At 39.3% G+C, this 14,282-nt stretch overlaps 1 protein-coding gene across 1 annotated transcript in view; it reads left to right on the top strand.

The window, feature by feature from the left end:
• Positions 1-14,282, top strand: part of LOC133153227 (multiple epidermal growth factor-like domains protein 11) — a 150,607-nt gene that overhangs the window by 40,047 nt on the left and 96,278 nt on the right. The window contains exon 5 of the mRNA XM_061277383.1: positions 6,711-6,803. Coding sequence (XP_061133367.1) covers positions 6,711-6,803 — 93 coding nt within the window. The remainder of the gene's footprint in view (positions 1-6,710; positions 6,804-14,282) is intronic.

Genomic DNA, 14,282 nt, shown 5'->3' on the forward strand with positions numbered 1-14,282 from the left:
ACACTGAGGATGGTGTTTTTTTTCTTTTATATATTTTTCTTGTCTTTTATTGAGTCTCTATGGCCTATTAATCATAGTTGTAACAAGTTGTAAAACTGGGTCAGACTGTGAAAAGTGTCAGTCCCAAAATGATGAATGAATAATTCTACAGAGGGGAGCCATTTGTTTTTTTGTGTGTGTCTGTTTTGTATTTTGATATGAAAAAAACTGCAGTGCATTTAGAAAGTTTTAATGGTGTTTCACTTTTAACACATTTTGTTTTGTTACAGCTGTATTCTAAAATGGAATTCGTGAATTCTTCCTCAAAATGCTACTGGGATCTATCCTTACACCACTGCTCTTTTGTACATTAAACATCAACATTAATTTACCAAATCAATATTTCCACGCCTACATTTTTGCAGTTGACTGAATTTTATATGCCCTCGGTTCTACTCCATCTCACGCCCTCACTCATCTACTGAGTGCCTTTGATTCACTGCAATTATCTCCATAAACACATAGTAGTCCTAAATACAGAAAGACATCATCTTCCACCATCAGAGACCCAGAGTTTCTCATTAAAATAGTGCTCAAATGATCTCTCATATATAATCATCAGCCTTGACAGCAGTTTCACATTCAAAACTCATATTCCACTGTTAACCCGAAAACAAAAAATATAATTATACTTCTAATCATAGACTACCGTATTTTCCATAAGGCGCACCTAAAAACCTACATTTTCTGAAAAGCCGACAGTGCGCCTTATAGTCCAGTGCGCCTTATATATGGACCAAATTCCTAAATTTAAACTGGCCCGAAGCATTGTGTCATGCATGAAATCAATCATAAGTGGCCCGCTGAAGACTATGAATCATGAATCAAAAAGACTATGGATCATTATTTTGTGATTATAAAGTAATTGGTTGCGTCTGAAGTTGAAATAAAAAAAGATCAAATGGAGAATGATTTGATTTGGATTAATAATCTGACGTGATGCATTAAGGGTGCGCCTTATAGTCCAGTGCGCTTTTTATAAGGACAACGTTTTAAAATGGGCCATTCATTGAAGGTGCACCTTATAGTCCAGTGCGCCTTATAGTCCGGAAAATACGGTATTTGTTTCCCTCAAACAGGAAATCATTGCATAGTTCAAATTTATGTCTGTTCTTGGACAAATCTTGTGTTGTCACGCAGCCCTGTCAAAACTTCAGCACTTAGACCTTGTTCATCACAGTGCATTACATTTAATCACAGATGACTCATTTTGCACTCATCATTGTTCCGTCTTTCAAAAAGGTTGGTTGGACATTTTGTGTTGCAGGGGTGGAAGGGAGAGGTACTACTTTTAAGGCTGATACAGTTGCAGCTGGATTACTAGTGCCGGTTGCACTAGTGCTGGTTGAAACCTTACTGGACCTCACCGACACCCAGCTCTTATCTATGGCTCCAAGAAGCAGAGTTTTCTGCGGCTACACCACGGTAAACTGCTTCAACCAGCAGGCTGAACTAGACAAGGGTCGTCAGGGGGCCAAAGACCCCCCTGGTAAGAGCTTGGAGAGGAGATGAGAGGCACCACCAAGCTTATTTGCCTAACGAAATGTCATGATGGACAAACAGTCAGGTATCTACATGCCGGATTGGTCAAGGCCCGGAAAACCATCATTAACGACCACGCTGCCCACTGTCCTGCCCCAGGGTGGGGATGACAAGTTTGCTAATGGGACAAGAATGACACCAACACACAACCTCCCGAAGCATGACTCCATGGGATGTCCGTACACTGTATGCCTGTGGGAAAGTCAGAGAGCTGACTTATGAACTAGAAAGATACAGATGGGACATCCTGGGACTGGCCGAGGTCAGGTGGACCGGCTGTGGTGAAACTACTACAGAAAAAGGCCACAAGATATGGTATAGTGGAGAAGATTCTCAACACCAGCATGGAGTGGGCTTTATTTTCAACCAAAACAAAATCAACTCAGTGATCAGCTGCACGCCTATATCCAGCAGGCTCATCAGCATCTGGATCGCTGCACGGCCCATGAATTTCACCATCATTCAAGTGTATTCCCCTGCGACGGACTATGATGATGACGCAGGTGAGACATTTTATGAGGAGTTAGAGGACACTATCAAGTCAATATCCAAGAAGGACTTTATGGTCATCCAAGGGGACTGGAATGCCAAAATTACGCATACGAACACTGGGGAGGAACAGCAGGACCGTTTGGAGTTGGCGAAACAAACGACAGAGGTCTGAGACTTCTCGACTTTGCAAGAACCCATAAGCTCACCATAGCCGACACACTGTTCCCACACAAAATCTCACGCAGAACAACTTGGCATGCACCGACTGGAAAGACACACAATCACACCACAAAGGTTTAAGTCGAGCATCAACAAGGCCCAAGCCAGAACATTTCCTGGGGCGTACATCGGAAGTGACCACAAAATGGTACTAATGACACTCAGACTTAAACTGAAGACACAAAAGAAACACGATAACCCAGGCATCATATTTAACATAGACAAACTGAAAGACCCACAAGTCACTAGAGTATTTGAGGCAAACATAGGGGGTAAATTCGCAACACTTAACCTACTTCAAGACATAGACACACTGACAAACAAGATGGAGGAGGCATTCACAGAAGCGGCAAAAGAAGTACTGGGGAAAGACAGGAATAAAAACAAACCGTGGGTCACGGACGATATCTTAGATGTCTGCGACCTTAGAAAAACCTTCAAGAAAACCAAGGAGGATGACCCAAAAGCAGCGGAACAGTACACTATTGTGAACAAAAGCATCAGGAAGAGGATGAGGGAAGCCAAAGAGAGGTGGATTACAGAGCACTGTAACAGCATAGATGTAGGCATACGATAGGGTAATATTAAATCAGCATTCAATACACTAAAGAAACTGACATGAACACAAAAACCACAGCCACAATCATCAAAGATAAGGATGGTTCTCTACTCACTGAAAAAGCAGCAGTGACCAAGAGATGGATAGAGTACTGTCAGGATCGATACAACTTTGAAATAAAACCAGACCCCAACATACTCACCAATGCCTCAAAGTCCAGCAAGGAATGTCAAGATGTGCCTATACTCCAAGCCGAAGTGGAGGAGGCAGTGAGGAGCCCGAAAACCGGAAAATCACCAGGCATCGACAACATTCAGCAGAGCTTTGGAAACACGGAGGGCATGAGATAATAAAAGCGATGACACTCACCTGCCAAAGGATCTGGTAAACACACCAGTGGCCCAGAAAATGGACTCAGTCTTTAATTATCCACATTCCCAAGAAAGGGAACTCAAGACAATGCCAGAACTATCGAACCATCAGCCTCATCTGTCATGCGAGCAAAGTGTTGCTGCGGATCATTTTGAACAGGTTGAGGAGCAAGGCAGAGGAAATCATTGCAGAGGAACAAGCGGGATTCAGACCAAGGAGGAGCACCACCGAACAAATCTTTAACATCAGACTACTCATTGAGAAACACCTTCGCAACCAACACGACCTATATCACAACTTTCATTGACTTTAAAAAAAGCCTTTGATCGTGTTTTGCATGAGGGCTTATGGCATGTTCTCAGGAACTACGATCTTGACAATAACCTCATACAGGTCATACAATCACTCTACACCCACTCAAGCAGCGCAGTTCTCATCAATAACACCACAGGAGAACCTTTTAAAACAACAGTAGGTGTCCGCCAGGCTGTCTCCACCCCAATCTTATTTAACATCTTCCTGGAGAACATCATGGAAGAATCCCTGCAAGATTTCCACACCTCCATTTCCATCAGAGGAAGACCCATCTCCAACCTCTGCTTCGCAGATGACATTGACCTGATAGAGAAAAGCAAAAGTGAACTCCAGGAACTCACCACCAGACTGGAACAGGTTGCGAGACGATACGGAATGAAGACCCTGGGAGAAGTGAAGGACTTCAAATACCTCAGGTCCCTTGTGAGTGCGTATGGCAGCTCAACAAAAGAAATACAAACAAGAATTGGCATAGCAACATCAGCCATGATGAGACTGGCCAGAATATGGAGAAGCAGCAGCTTCCCGGTGAAGGTCAGACTCTACAACTCTCTCATACTATCCACACTACTGTATGGTCGTGAGAGCTGGACACTCACAGCAGACACTGAATGTAGGATACAGGCCTTCGAAAACAAGTCCTACTGGAGGATGCTACACATATCTTACAAAGAACACCGGACAAATGATAGACAGCTAGTCACCACCTATGCTGGGCAACAAGAACCTGTACTGGCAATGGCAAAACGTCACAAACTGGCCTGGTTTGGCCATGTCACAAGACACACTTTCCTGTCAAAGACCATCCTACATTAAGGAATGGACAGGGTGCAGCTTCCAAAACCTGTTACAAACACCAGAAGAACGTGAGCGCTGGAGATCCCTGATGGTCCAAGCATCCACCATGGCACCCCTACGGCCCCCTAGGCCATGGGATGAGTGAGTGAGGGTTGCACATCTATACAGTTGAGAAGAAATATCCATCTTATGTTATTTATCTCAAAAGCACTGCTGCTGAAATTTATATTTTAAAGGGTACCTTTAGTCATTAGCAATATTAAAAAAAAAATGTCTACGAATATGGCTTAATCAAATCCCTGAAGTTTAAAAAAAGCAACTCATGTTGAAAATAAATGGCTTTTAGTAAGTGTGACAAGGAAATACTGGGAGCATCCATGTTGCGTAGTTTGTGGCCTGGATCAGGCAGCTGCGTGACATCAGCAAGTTGATAGCATCTTGGCTGGGTCCAATCTCGTCCCCAGCGTTGGTGTTTTAGATTTATTTTAAAACAATCTTATAAGCAGCGATAAAGTCAATATTTAAATCGGGTGTGCCCCCCCTGCCCCCCTCGCTAGCTCCAACACTTACTTGTTTGACAGTTGATCTGGTGCGGGTCCGCGGAGATAATTTCTTATCATGCCGTCAATGTAGGGCATTTCCAGGGATGGACGGTGGGCAACATACTCCTCAAGTTTGTATTTTGATGTGATACACCTCAGGCGTTCCATTTTTCCCATAAGTAGCTCATGTTCTTGGCAGCAAAAACACTCTTCATCCATTTTTTGCTGCACACAGTTTCCACATTTGCATCAAGCAGCAGACGACATTTTTGATCTCCCATCACGCACTTGGTACAAAATATCGTCCTCCGAGCTGTCACTAGAGTAATTATCTTCATCACTTAGTGATAATGAAGAATATGTTGCCTTATCTGGCTCGTACATATATCCTGTAGCCCCAATCTCTTCCTCACTTGACGACAATGCTTTTTTACAAGTCGAGTTTCAGCATTGGCAAGCCAGTATATATAGGCCTGATTGGGGCGCCCCAAAACGGAATCAACTTGATCACGTCATATCCGGTACGCCATATTTCTTCCCCAGGCAGCAAAAGTGCTGGTCAAACGGCAATATTTCAGGCTATATATCTCTTATCCCTAAGAGGTGTTGTGTTATTTCTTTTTTGATATTGTACATTTACTTTATACTAAATCAGTGTCTGCATTATACAGGTTGACCAAAGGTACCCTTTAAGCAGAAGATATTTTTTGTACCGAAAAAGACCATAATTAAATAGGGGTCCTTTAAGTACCATAAATATTGTGACATTCTTAAGTAGTAGTAGTTTAGATATTTCAGATAGTATACCAAATCAGCAATATGCCAATTTTGGCTTCTGTTGCCGACCACTCATTTAGAGTCATCAATTAAGCTAATATGTATGTTTTTGGAATGTGGGAGCAAGAGGTACCTGGATACAACCCATGCAATCATGAGGAGAACATGCACACAGGTTAGCTGGAGCCCAGATAAGAACCCACGACCTTTGAACTGAGGCAGACATGCTAACCAATCGGCTACCATGCCTGTGAATGCTTTTTTAAAATTCAATTTAATTGGCTACAACAGCAACCCCCCCCCCCCTCCACAAAATGTGCTATATCGTCCTTACAGTGAATTTTGTGATGCATTTTGAGATACAATGATACATTTTTGAGATACAACATAAAATGTGGAAAAGGTTAAGTTGTAATAATACTTTTTTTTTTAAATACTGTAAAATTTTGACTAAAGAGCAGATTATTCCCTTAGCCTTAACTCGTGTGCTTATTCAAATATTCTAGATGTCTTATTGGCACCACAGTCCTTCTTAATGTCTCTAACTCACTAAATCCAATTTTCAGTGAAGTCCGTGTTGACGTGTTCATGCTTTTAAATCAAATTGAAGCATTTGGTTAATATCTCCTCTGCTCAACTACACAACCTCATACTGAAAAAAGACGACTTACTATATATTTTCACCTCTGTGTAACGTTGTGTGGTTTCCACTTATTTTCTACAGTGACGTGGTAGTTTTTGTTTGTTCTGCTTTGGAATGTATTCTGACTGATACATTCTGATTATGATCTTTTTAATATTCTCATATACTCTTGATGAAATAACCCAAGTGATTTCGAGTGCATACAGGATATATCCGTAAAAAAGTAACGGATTTGATCACCAAAAATACACATTTTTGAAATGCAGATAAAACAATCGTTTAATTTTGATGCAGCAATCACCATCTAATAACGTCTGTCACTGGTGTAGTTAAAGTAGGTAATCTTGGTCTTAATTACCTCAGAGTATTATAATTGATTGTAATTAAAACGTTTCTTCTATTTTCATGTCAGCATTGTGTACTGAGGAGTGTGCCCACGGTCGCTGTGTCTCTCCTGACACCTGCCAATGTGAGCCCGGCTGGGGAGGTCTGGACTGCTCAAGCGGTGAGTTCAAATCAAATTTTTGCTACAGATGTAGCTACATTGTGTCCCATTCACCACAACACTGTGTGAGGTCACGGAAAACTGTAAGAGGGAAGTGAAGTGTGTGTTGGATACCTTACATGCAAATGCAAGTGGCGTTATTTTACACAGAATGACTGTCAAAAAGTTTCAAAAAAATGACCAGTTAAATTAGAGAGGCATTATTGAACTTATCAATTTCAATCTAGGTTCTCACAAAGAAGGAGAAAAGGAAATGAAGTACAGAATTCTCAGAAATTACCTAACAGTTTTTTCAATCTAGGTTCTCACATAGAAGGAGAAAAGGAAATGAAGTACAGAATTCTCAAAAATGACCTAAAATTACCTTTTGAGCAAAGCATGTTTTGGATTTGGAAAAAATTGGTCCAGGAGAATTATCTTTTTACATGTTTGATTTGAAGAGCAGCTATTTTTATAGGCTCAGATTTTTTCTTTTTTTGACAGAAGCTCAAAAAATTAAAAATCGCATTTTACGAATGACAATCGTTCTGCTGTGTTTCATTGGATTATCAGTCTCATTATTTTCTCGAGAACTCCGCAAACTCTCTCACAGCCTACACTGCAACCTGTTTGTCTGTGGCCCTATTGACACATCATCAGTCAGCCAGCCACCCACATTGTTTACCTTCCTTTATTGCGGCCAGGGTTTAAGGGACTGATGCATGTCTAAAATGAGGGTTGGGTTAATTTGCCACCTCCTCCAGGCTGAGCAAAGGCAAAAGATGAAGTATCGACTCTCAGTTTGAAGATAGGCGCGTATCAGACTGAAAAGAATGCCTAGCATTTTAGGATTAGGTGACCGTCCATTGTGTTAAGGCATTTCTACCTGTCAACTGAATTGTTTCTTAAAGGTCCTCTGCCATCAAAATCTAAAATTTTCCATATGTTTTATGCATAACATAGGTCAAAATGAATCCGTGACATGATTTAAATGCCTGCAACAAAAAATGAAAGGCTAGAAAAACTTAGATTTTGGAATCCTTGTAACAGATTTGACCCTTGTTATTAAAATACCATTTGTAAAAAGATAATAAAAAAAAAAAAATGCTTCAGCTGCCATCATTAAAGGAATTGAAGAATAAATGGCTTCAATTTTTTTAGAGAAGTTCCACAGCATTTTAGAACCAGAATTGTGCTATGTTTGAGCAAATTTCGTGGATGATGGCTTCGTCAACGTAAGGCACAGGAGCACATTGTGGTCAACCCTTCATTGAGTGCTTTTGTTGTGATCTTACAGGGTATTACCATGGAGGAGGATTTAAAAAAAAATCTGAGTGTGTGTTTGTGTGTGCGTAGGTCTTTTTGTATGTGCACGTGGATGCAGGGGTATGTGTGTGTTCATGTGGGTGCGTTTACATGCATGGAGGAAGGTGTGGCTTCATGTATACGGTATTTATTGCGACTTCCATTGTCTATTTTCACCTCTGTAAGGCATTGTGCTCAAACGAATTTCCTCCCAAAAATCCGATATGCTCATTAAGACGTCTAGTGTGAAGCTAGCCTTACCCCCAGTTCACACTGAGTGTGGTACATACGCAGAGTGATGTCCGTAAGAATACAATTCACAACTGTGATACGTGAGCTGCTCGTGTCAAGAAAAATGCATTCCGCTAGACCACAAGAACACAGAAAAGTTGAAATCACGCGACAACAACCGTCTTTATGGAGACACTTGCCTTTCGTTCACATTGTAAGCTTTTTGGACATTAGTTCCAGGACTTTGACTCTTCTACCACTGGTAAGCATGCTTTGTGTTTAAATAGTCATGTTTAATTGTGTGAAGGCGAAGGCCTTCACACATATGTTATTCTACACCATTCTCTATTATTGTGTGAAGGCGAAGGCCTTCACACATATGTTATTCTACACCATTCTCTATTATTATTAGTGTGAAGGTGAAGACCTTCACACTATTGTTATTCCTGTCCTTTATTAGTGTGAAGGTGAAGACCTTCACACTATTGTTATTCCTGTCCTTTATTATTATTATTATTATTCAACTTATTCCGCTCACTTTTTCGCCGATTAACTACTTCCACATACTTCAACCGATTCACTCCGTTCCACTTTTCACTTATTCCAAATATTCATGGCATGGGTGCTCACTTTTTTTTCCTTCCAAAAATTTTCCGTTTTCGCAAAATTCACAAATTTACGGCGATTTTTGCCCCATTCATTCTTAATGGCAGATTCAACATTTCACATTTACGTTCTTCCTGTTTGAAATTCACATCATTCAACACATTCAAATCACATTGGGGACATTCCCAAACTTGCCAAATTCAAAATTTTCACGTTTTCATCTTTTATTTTGAAATTCACACCCAATTCCTTTTTCCCTTTTCCCTTTTCATTTCTACATTTTTCAACCGATTCAACCCATTCCAACCTTCAACTGTTCATCTTTTCTCTACCTATTCCTCAACTTCCCACTTACCAAAAACTTCACATCTTTTATTTTGAAATTCAACCAAAATTCTCTAAAATTTCCATTTTTCTACTCTAATTTCTACATTTTTCAACCGATTCAACCCATTCCAACTTTCAACTGTTCATCTTTTCTCTACCTATTCAACAACTTCCCACTTACCAAAAACTTCACTTCTTTTATTTTGAAATTCACAACCAATTCCTTTTTCCCTTCTCATTTCTACATTTTTCAACCGATTCAACCCATTCCAACTTTCAACTGTTCATCATTACCTATTCCACAACTTAACAAAAACTTCACATATTTTATTTTGAAATTCACACCCATTTCCTTTTTCCCTTCTCATTTCCACATTTTTCAACCGATTCAACTCGTTTCAACATCATTCTGCAGCATTCCTTCAATATTTATTCAACTTCTTCACCTTCACACGCAATTCCTTCAGGAATTGCAAATTCTAGTTATTGTGTGAAGGCGAAGGCCTTCACACATTGATATTGTACTTTATTATTAAACAACTTATTCCTCCCACTTTTTTGACATCTAACTACTCCCACATGCTTCAACCGATTCACCTCGTTCAACCTTTCACACGTTCCAAAAATTCATGGCACGCTTGCCAGTATTTTTCGCGTTCATAACATTCACCGTTTTTAAGTAATTAGCAAATTTGTGCCTTTTATTTCCCCATTCATTCTTAATGGCAATGTCAACCCGAGCCAGTTTCCTGTAGTGGGTTCGATTCCCACATTGGGCGTCATTAATTATTTTACTCTTTATTCTTCCCGCTTATCATTTTCAACGCTTATCATTTGTAACTAACATTCGCATTCAACATTCATTACATTAAGCAATTTCCACCACTTTGATTACGTATTCGCATTCAACAAACACATTCATTACATTAACCAATTGCAACCACGACATAGTAAGGGACTCAATTAGCTCGTGGGAAACACATGTGATTACAGTACACGAGCATCATTCCCGAGTGGTATCAAAACCCGCGTCAGTTCGATTCCCACATTGGGCGTCATTATTTATTTTACTCTTTATCCTTCCCGGTTATCATTTTCAACGGTTATCATTTGTAACTTTTGTCATTCGCATTCAACATTCATTACATTAAGCAATTTCCACCACTTTGATTACGCATTCGCATTCAACAAACACATTCATTACATTAACCAAATTCAACCAGCAAGAAGGAAGGATCCTCGTTAGCTCAGTCGGAAACACAATGGAAATGTCAACCCGAGCCAGTTTCCTGTAGTGGGTTCGATTCCCACATTGGGAGTCATAAATTATTTTACTCTTTATTCTTCCCCCTTATCATTTTCAACGCTTATCATTTGTACCTTTTTTGTAACATTTGTAACGTTTCATTTTTAACGCTTATCATTTGTACCTTTTTGTAACATGTATTTGTAACATTTTCCCATTTATTTCACAATTATCTATTTTCCCTTTGTATTCTTCCCGCTCATCATTTTTAACGCTTAACGTTTGTAACTTAACATCTGCCTTCGCCTTCACACGCAATTTCTTCCGAAATTGCAATTCTAGTTATTATTATTATTCAACATCTTCCGCTCACTTTTTTGTCCATTAACTACTTCCACATACTTCAACCGATTCACTCCATTCCACTTTTCACTTATTCCAAATATTCATGGCATGGGTGCTCACATTTTTCTCGTTCCAAAAATTTTCCGTTTTCGCAAAATTCACAAATTTACGGCGATTTTTGCCCCATTCATTCTTAATGGCAGATTCAACATTTCACATTTACCTTCTTCCAGTTTGAAATTCACATAATTCAACACATTCAAATCACATTGGGGATATTCCCAAACTTGCCAAATTCAACGTTTTCACGTTTTCATCTTTTATTTTGAAATTCACACACAATTCCTTTTTCCCTTTTCCCTTCTCGTTTCTACATTTTTCAACCGATTCAACCCATTCCAACTTTCAACTGTTCATCTTTTCTCTACCTATTCCACAACTTCCCACTTACCAAAAACTTCACATCTTTTATTTTGAAATTCAACCAAAATTCTCTAAAATTTCCTTTTTTCTACTATAATTTCTACATTTTTCAACCGATTCAACCCATTCCAACTTTCAACTGTTCATCTTTTCTCTACCTATTCAACAACTTCCCACTTACCAAAAACTTCACTTTTATTTTGAAATTCACAACCAATTCCTTTTTCCCTTCTCATTTCTACATTTTTCAACCGATTCAACCCATTCCAACTTTCAACTGTTCATCATTTCTTTACCTATTCCACAACTTAACAAAAACTTCACATCTTTTATTTTGAAATTCACACCCATTTCCTTTTTCCCTTCTCATTTCCACATTTTTCAACCGATTCAACTCGTTTCAACATCATTCTGCAGCATTCCTTCAATATTTATTCAACTTCTTCACCTTCACACGCAATTCCTTCAGGAATTGCAAATTCTAGTTATTGTGTGAAGGCGAAGGCCTTCACACATATGTTATTCTACACCATTCTCTATTATTATTATTGTGTGAAGGCGAAGGCCTTCACACATATGTTATTCTACACCATTCTCTATTATTGTGTGAAGGCGAAGGCCTTCACACATATGTTATTCTACTCCATTTACTTTATTGTGTGAAGGCGAAGGCCTTCACACATATGTTATTCTACTTTTTTCACTTTATTATTGTGTGAAGGCGAAGGCCTTCACACACATATGTTATTCTACACCATTCTCTATTATTGTGTGAAGGCGAAGGCCTTCACACATATGTTATTCTACTCCATTTACTTTATTGTGTGAAGGCGAAGGCCTTCACACATATGTTATTCTACTCCATTTACTTTATTATTATTATTATTATTATTCTATTTTATTCCCGCCACTTTTTTGTCCCGCTTCTTCTTCCACAAAATTCATCCGATTCACTCCATTCCACTTTTCACGTATTCCAAATATTCACGACATGAGCGCTTGTATTTTTCTCATTCCGAAAATTTTCCGATTCCGCAAAATTCCCAAAATTCCGACAAATTTTTCCCCATCCATTCTTAATGGCACATTCCACATTTCACAAAATTTCGTTTTTCACCTCTAACTTCTACATTTTTCAACCGATTCAACCCATTCCAACTTTCAACTGTTCATCTTTTGCCTACCTATTCCACAACTTCCCACTTACCAAAAATTCCAAATTTTCAAATTTGAAATTCAACCAAAATTCTCTCAAATTCTGTTTTTCTACTCTAATTTCTACATTTTTCAACCGATTCAACCCATTCCAACTTTCAACTGTTCATCTTTTGCCTACCTATTCCACAACTTCCCACTTACCAAAAATTCCAAATTTTCAAATTTGAAATTCAACCAAAATTCTCCAAAATTCAGTTTTTCCACTCTAATTTCTACATTTTTCAACCGATTCAACCCATTCCAACTTTCAACTGTTCATCTTTTGCCTACCTATTCCACAACTTCCCACTTACCAAAAATTCCGAACTTTCACATTTGAAATTCAACCAAATTCTCCAAAATTTCGTTTTTCCACTCTAATTTCTACATTTTTCGACCGATTCAACCCATTCCACATTTATTCCCTTTATTCATCTTATGCTTACCACATTCACTCCCATTCACCCCCACTTCCACTATGCTTACACAATTCAACCCTTGACCCCCAATTCCAGTGTGGCGGCCATCTTGGATGACCCTGAAGTGCCACCAATGAACCCAGAATGAACCGGAAGTGCCCCAAATCAAACCGAAAGTGACCCCAAATAGACCGGAAGTGACCTCAGGTAAACCGGAAGTGACCCCAAATCAAACCGGAAGTGACCCCAAATGTACCGGAAGTGACCTTTTTAGACCGGAAATGACCCCTAATAAACCGGAAGTGACCTCAGACGAACCGGAAGTGACCCAAATTAAACCGGAAGTGACCCAAATAAACCGGAAGTGACCCCAAATAGACCGGAAGTGACCCCAAATAGACCGGAAGTGACCTCTGGTAAACCGGAAGTGACCCCAAATCAAACCGGAAGTGACCACAAATGAACCGGAAGTGACCTTTTTAGACCGGAAGTGACCCCAAATAAACCAGAAGTGACCTCAGCTAAACCGGAAGTGACCTGTTTTAAACCGGAAGTGACCCAAATAAACCGGAAGTGACCCAAATTAGACCGGAAATGACCCGAATCAAACCGGAAGTGACCTTATTTCAACACTAAGTGCCCCAAATAGCTACAATTGCTAACTTTTTCGTTTTTTGTCCGATTTAACCCGTTTCAACATTTTTACCCCAAAAGTGAACCTCTTGAGGCCGTTTTTTGTTTTTTTTCCAAATTTAGAAAGATTTTGGCGCAATTGCTTTTTTTATTTTCCCATTCATTCTCTATGGGGATTCAACATTTGCTCTAACTTCTATATTTTTCAACTGATTCAACCCGTTCCAACTTTCAACTGTACATCTTTTGCCTGCCTATTCCACAACTTCCCACTTACCAAAAATTCCAAATTCGAAATTCAACCAAATTCTCCAAAATTTCGTTTTTCTACTCTAATTTCTACATTTTTCAACCGATTCAACCCATTCCAACTTTCAGCTGTTCATCTTCTGCCTACCTATTCCACAACTTCCCACTTACCAAATATTCCAAACTTTCAATTTTGAAATTCACCACAAATTCTCCAAATATTCTACATTTCTCAAGTAATTCAACACGTTTCAACATCGTTCGGCAGCATTCCCCGAAAAAGTTATTCATACATTTCGCCTTCACACGCAATTTCTCCAGAAATTGCAAAATTCTAGTTATTATTATTCTTCTATTTTATTCTCCTCACTTTTTTGTCCCGTTTCATCTTTCACATAATTCATCCGATTCACTCCATTCCACTTTTCACGTATTCCAAATATTCAGGAAAGGGTGGCTTGTATTTTTCTCATTCCGAAAATTTTCCGATTCCGCAAAATTCCCAAAATTCCGACAAAT

Source organism: Syngnathus typhle, linkage group LG4 (assembly GCF_033458585.1).
Source record: "Syngnathus typhle isolate RoL2023-S1 ecotype Sweden linkage group LG4, RoL_Styp_1.0, whole genome shotgun sequence".
In the NCBI taxonomy this organism is placed as follows: Eukaryota; Metazoa; Chordata; class Actinopteri; order Syngnathiformes; family Syngnathidae; genus Syngnathus; species Syngnathus typhle.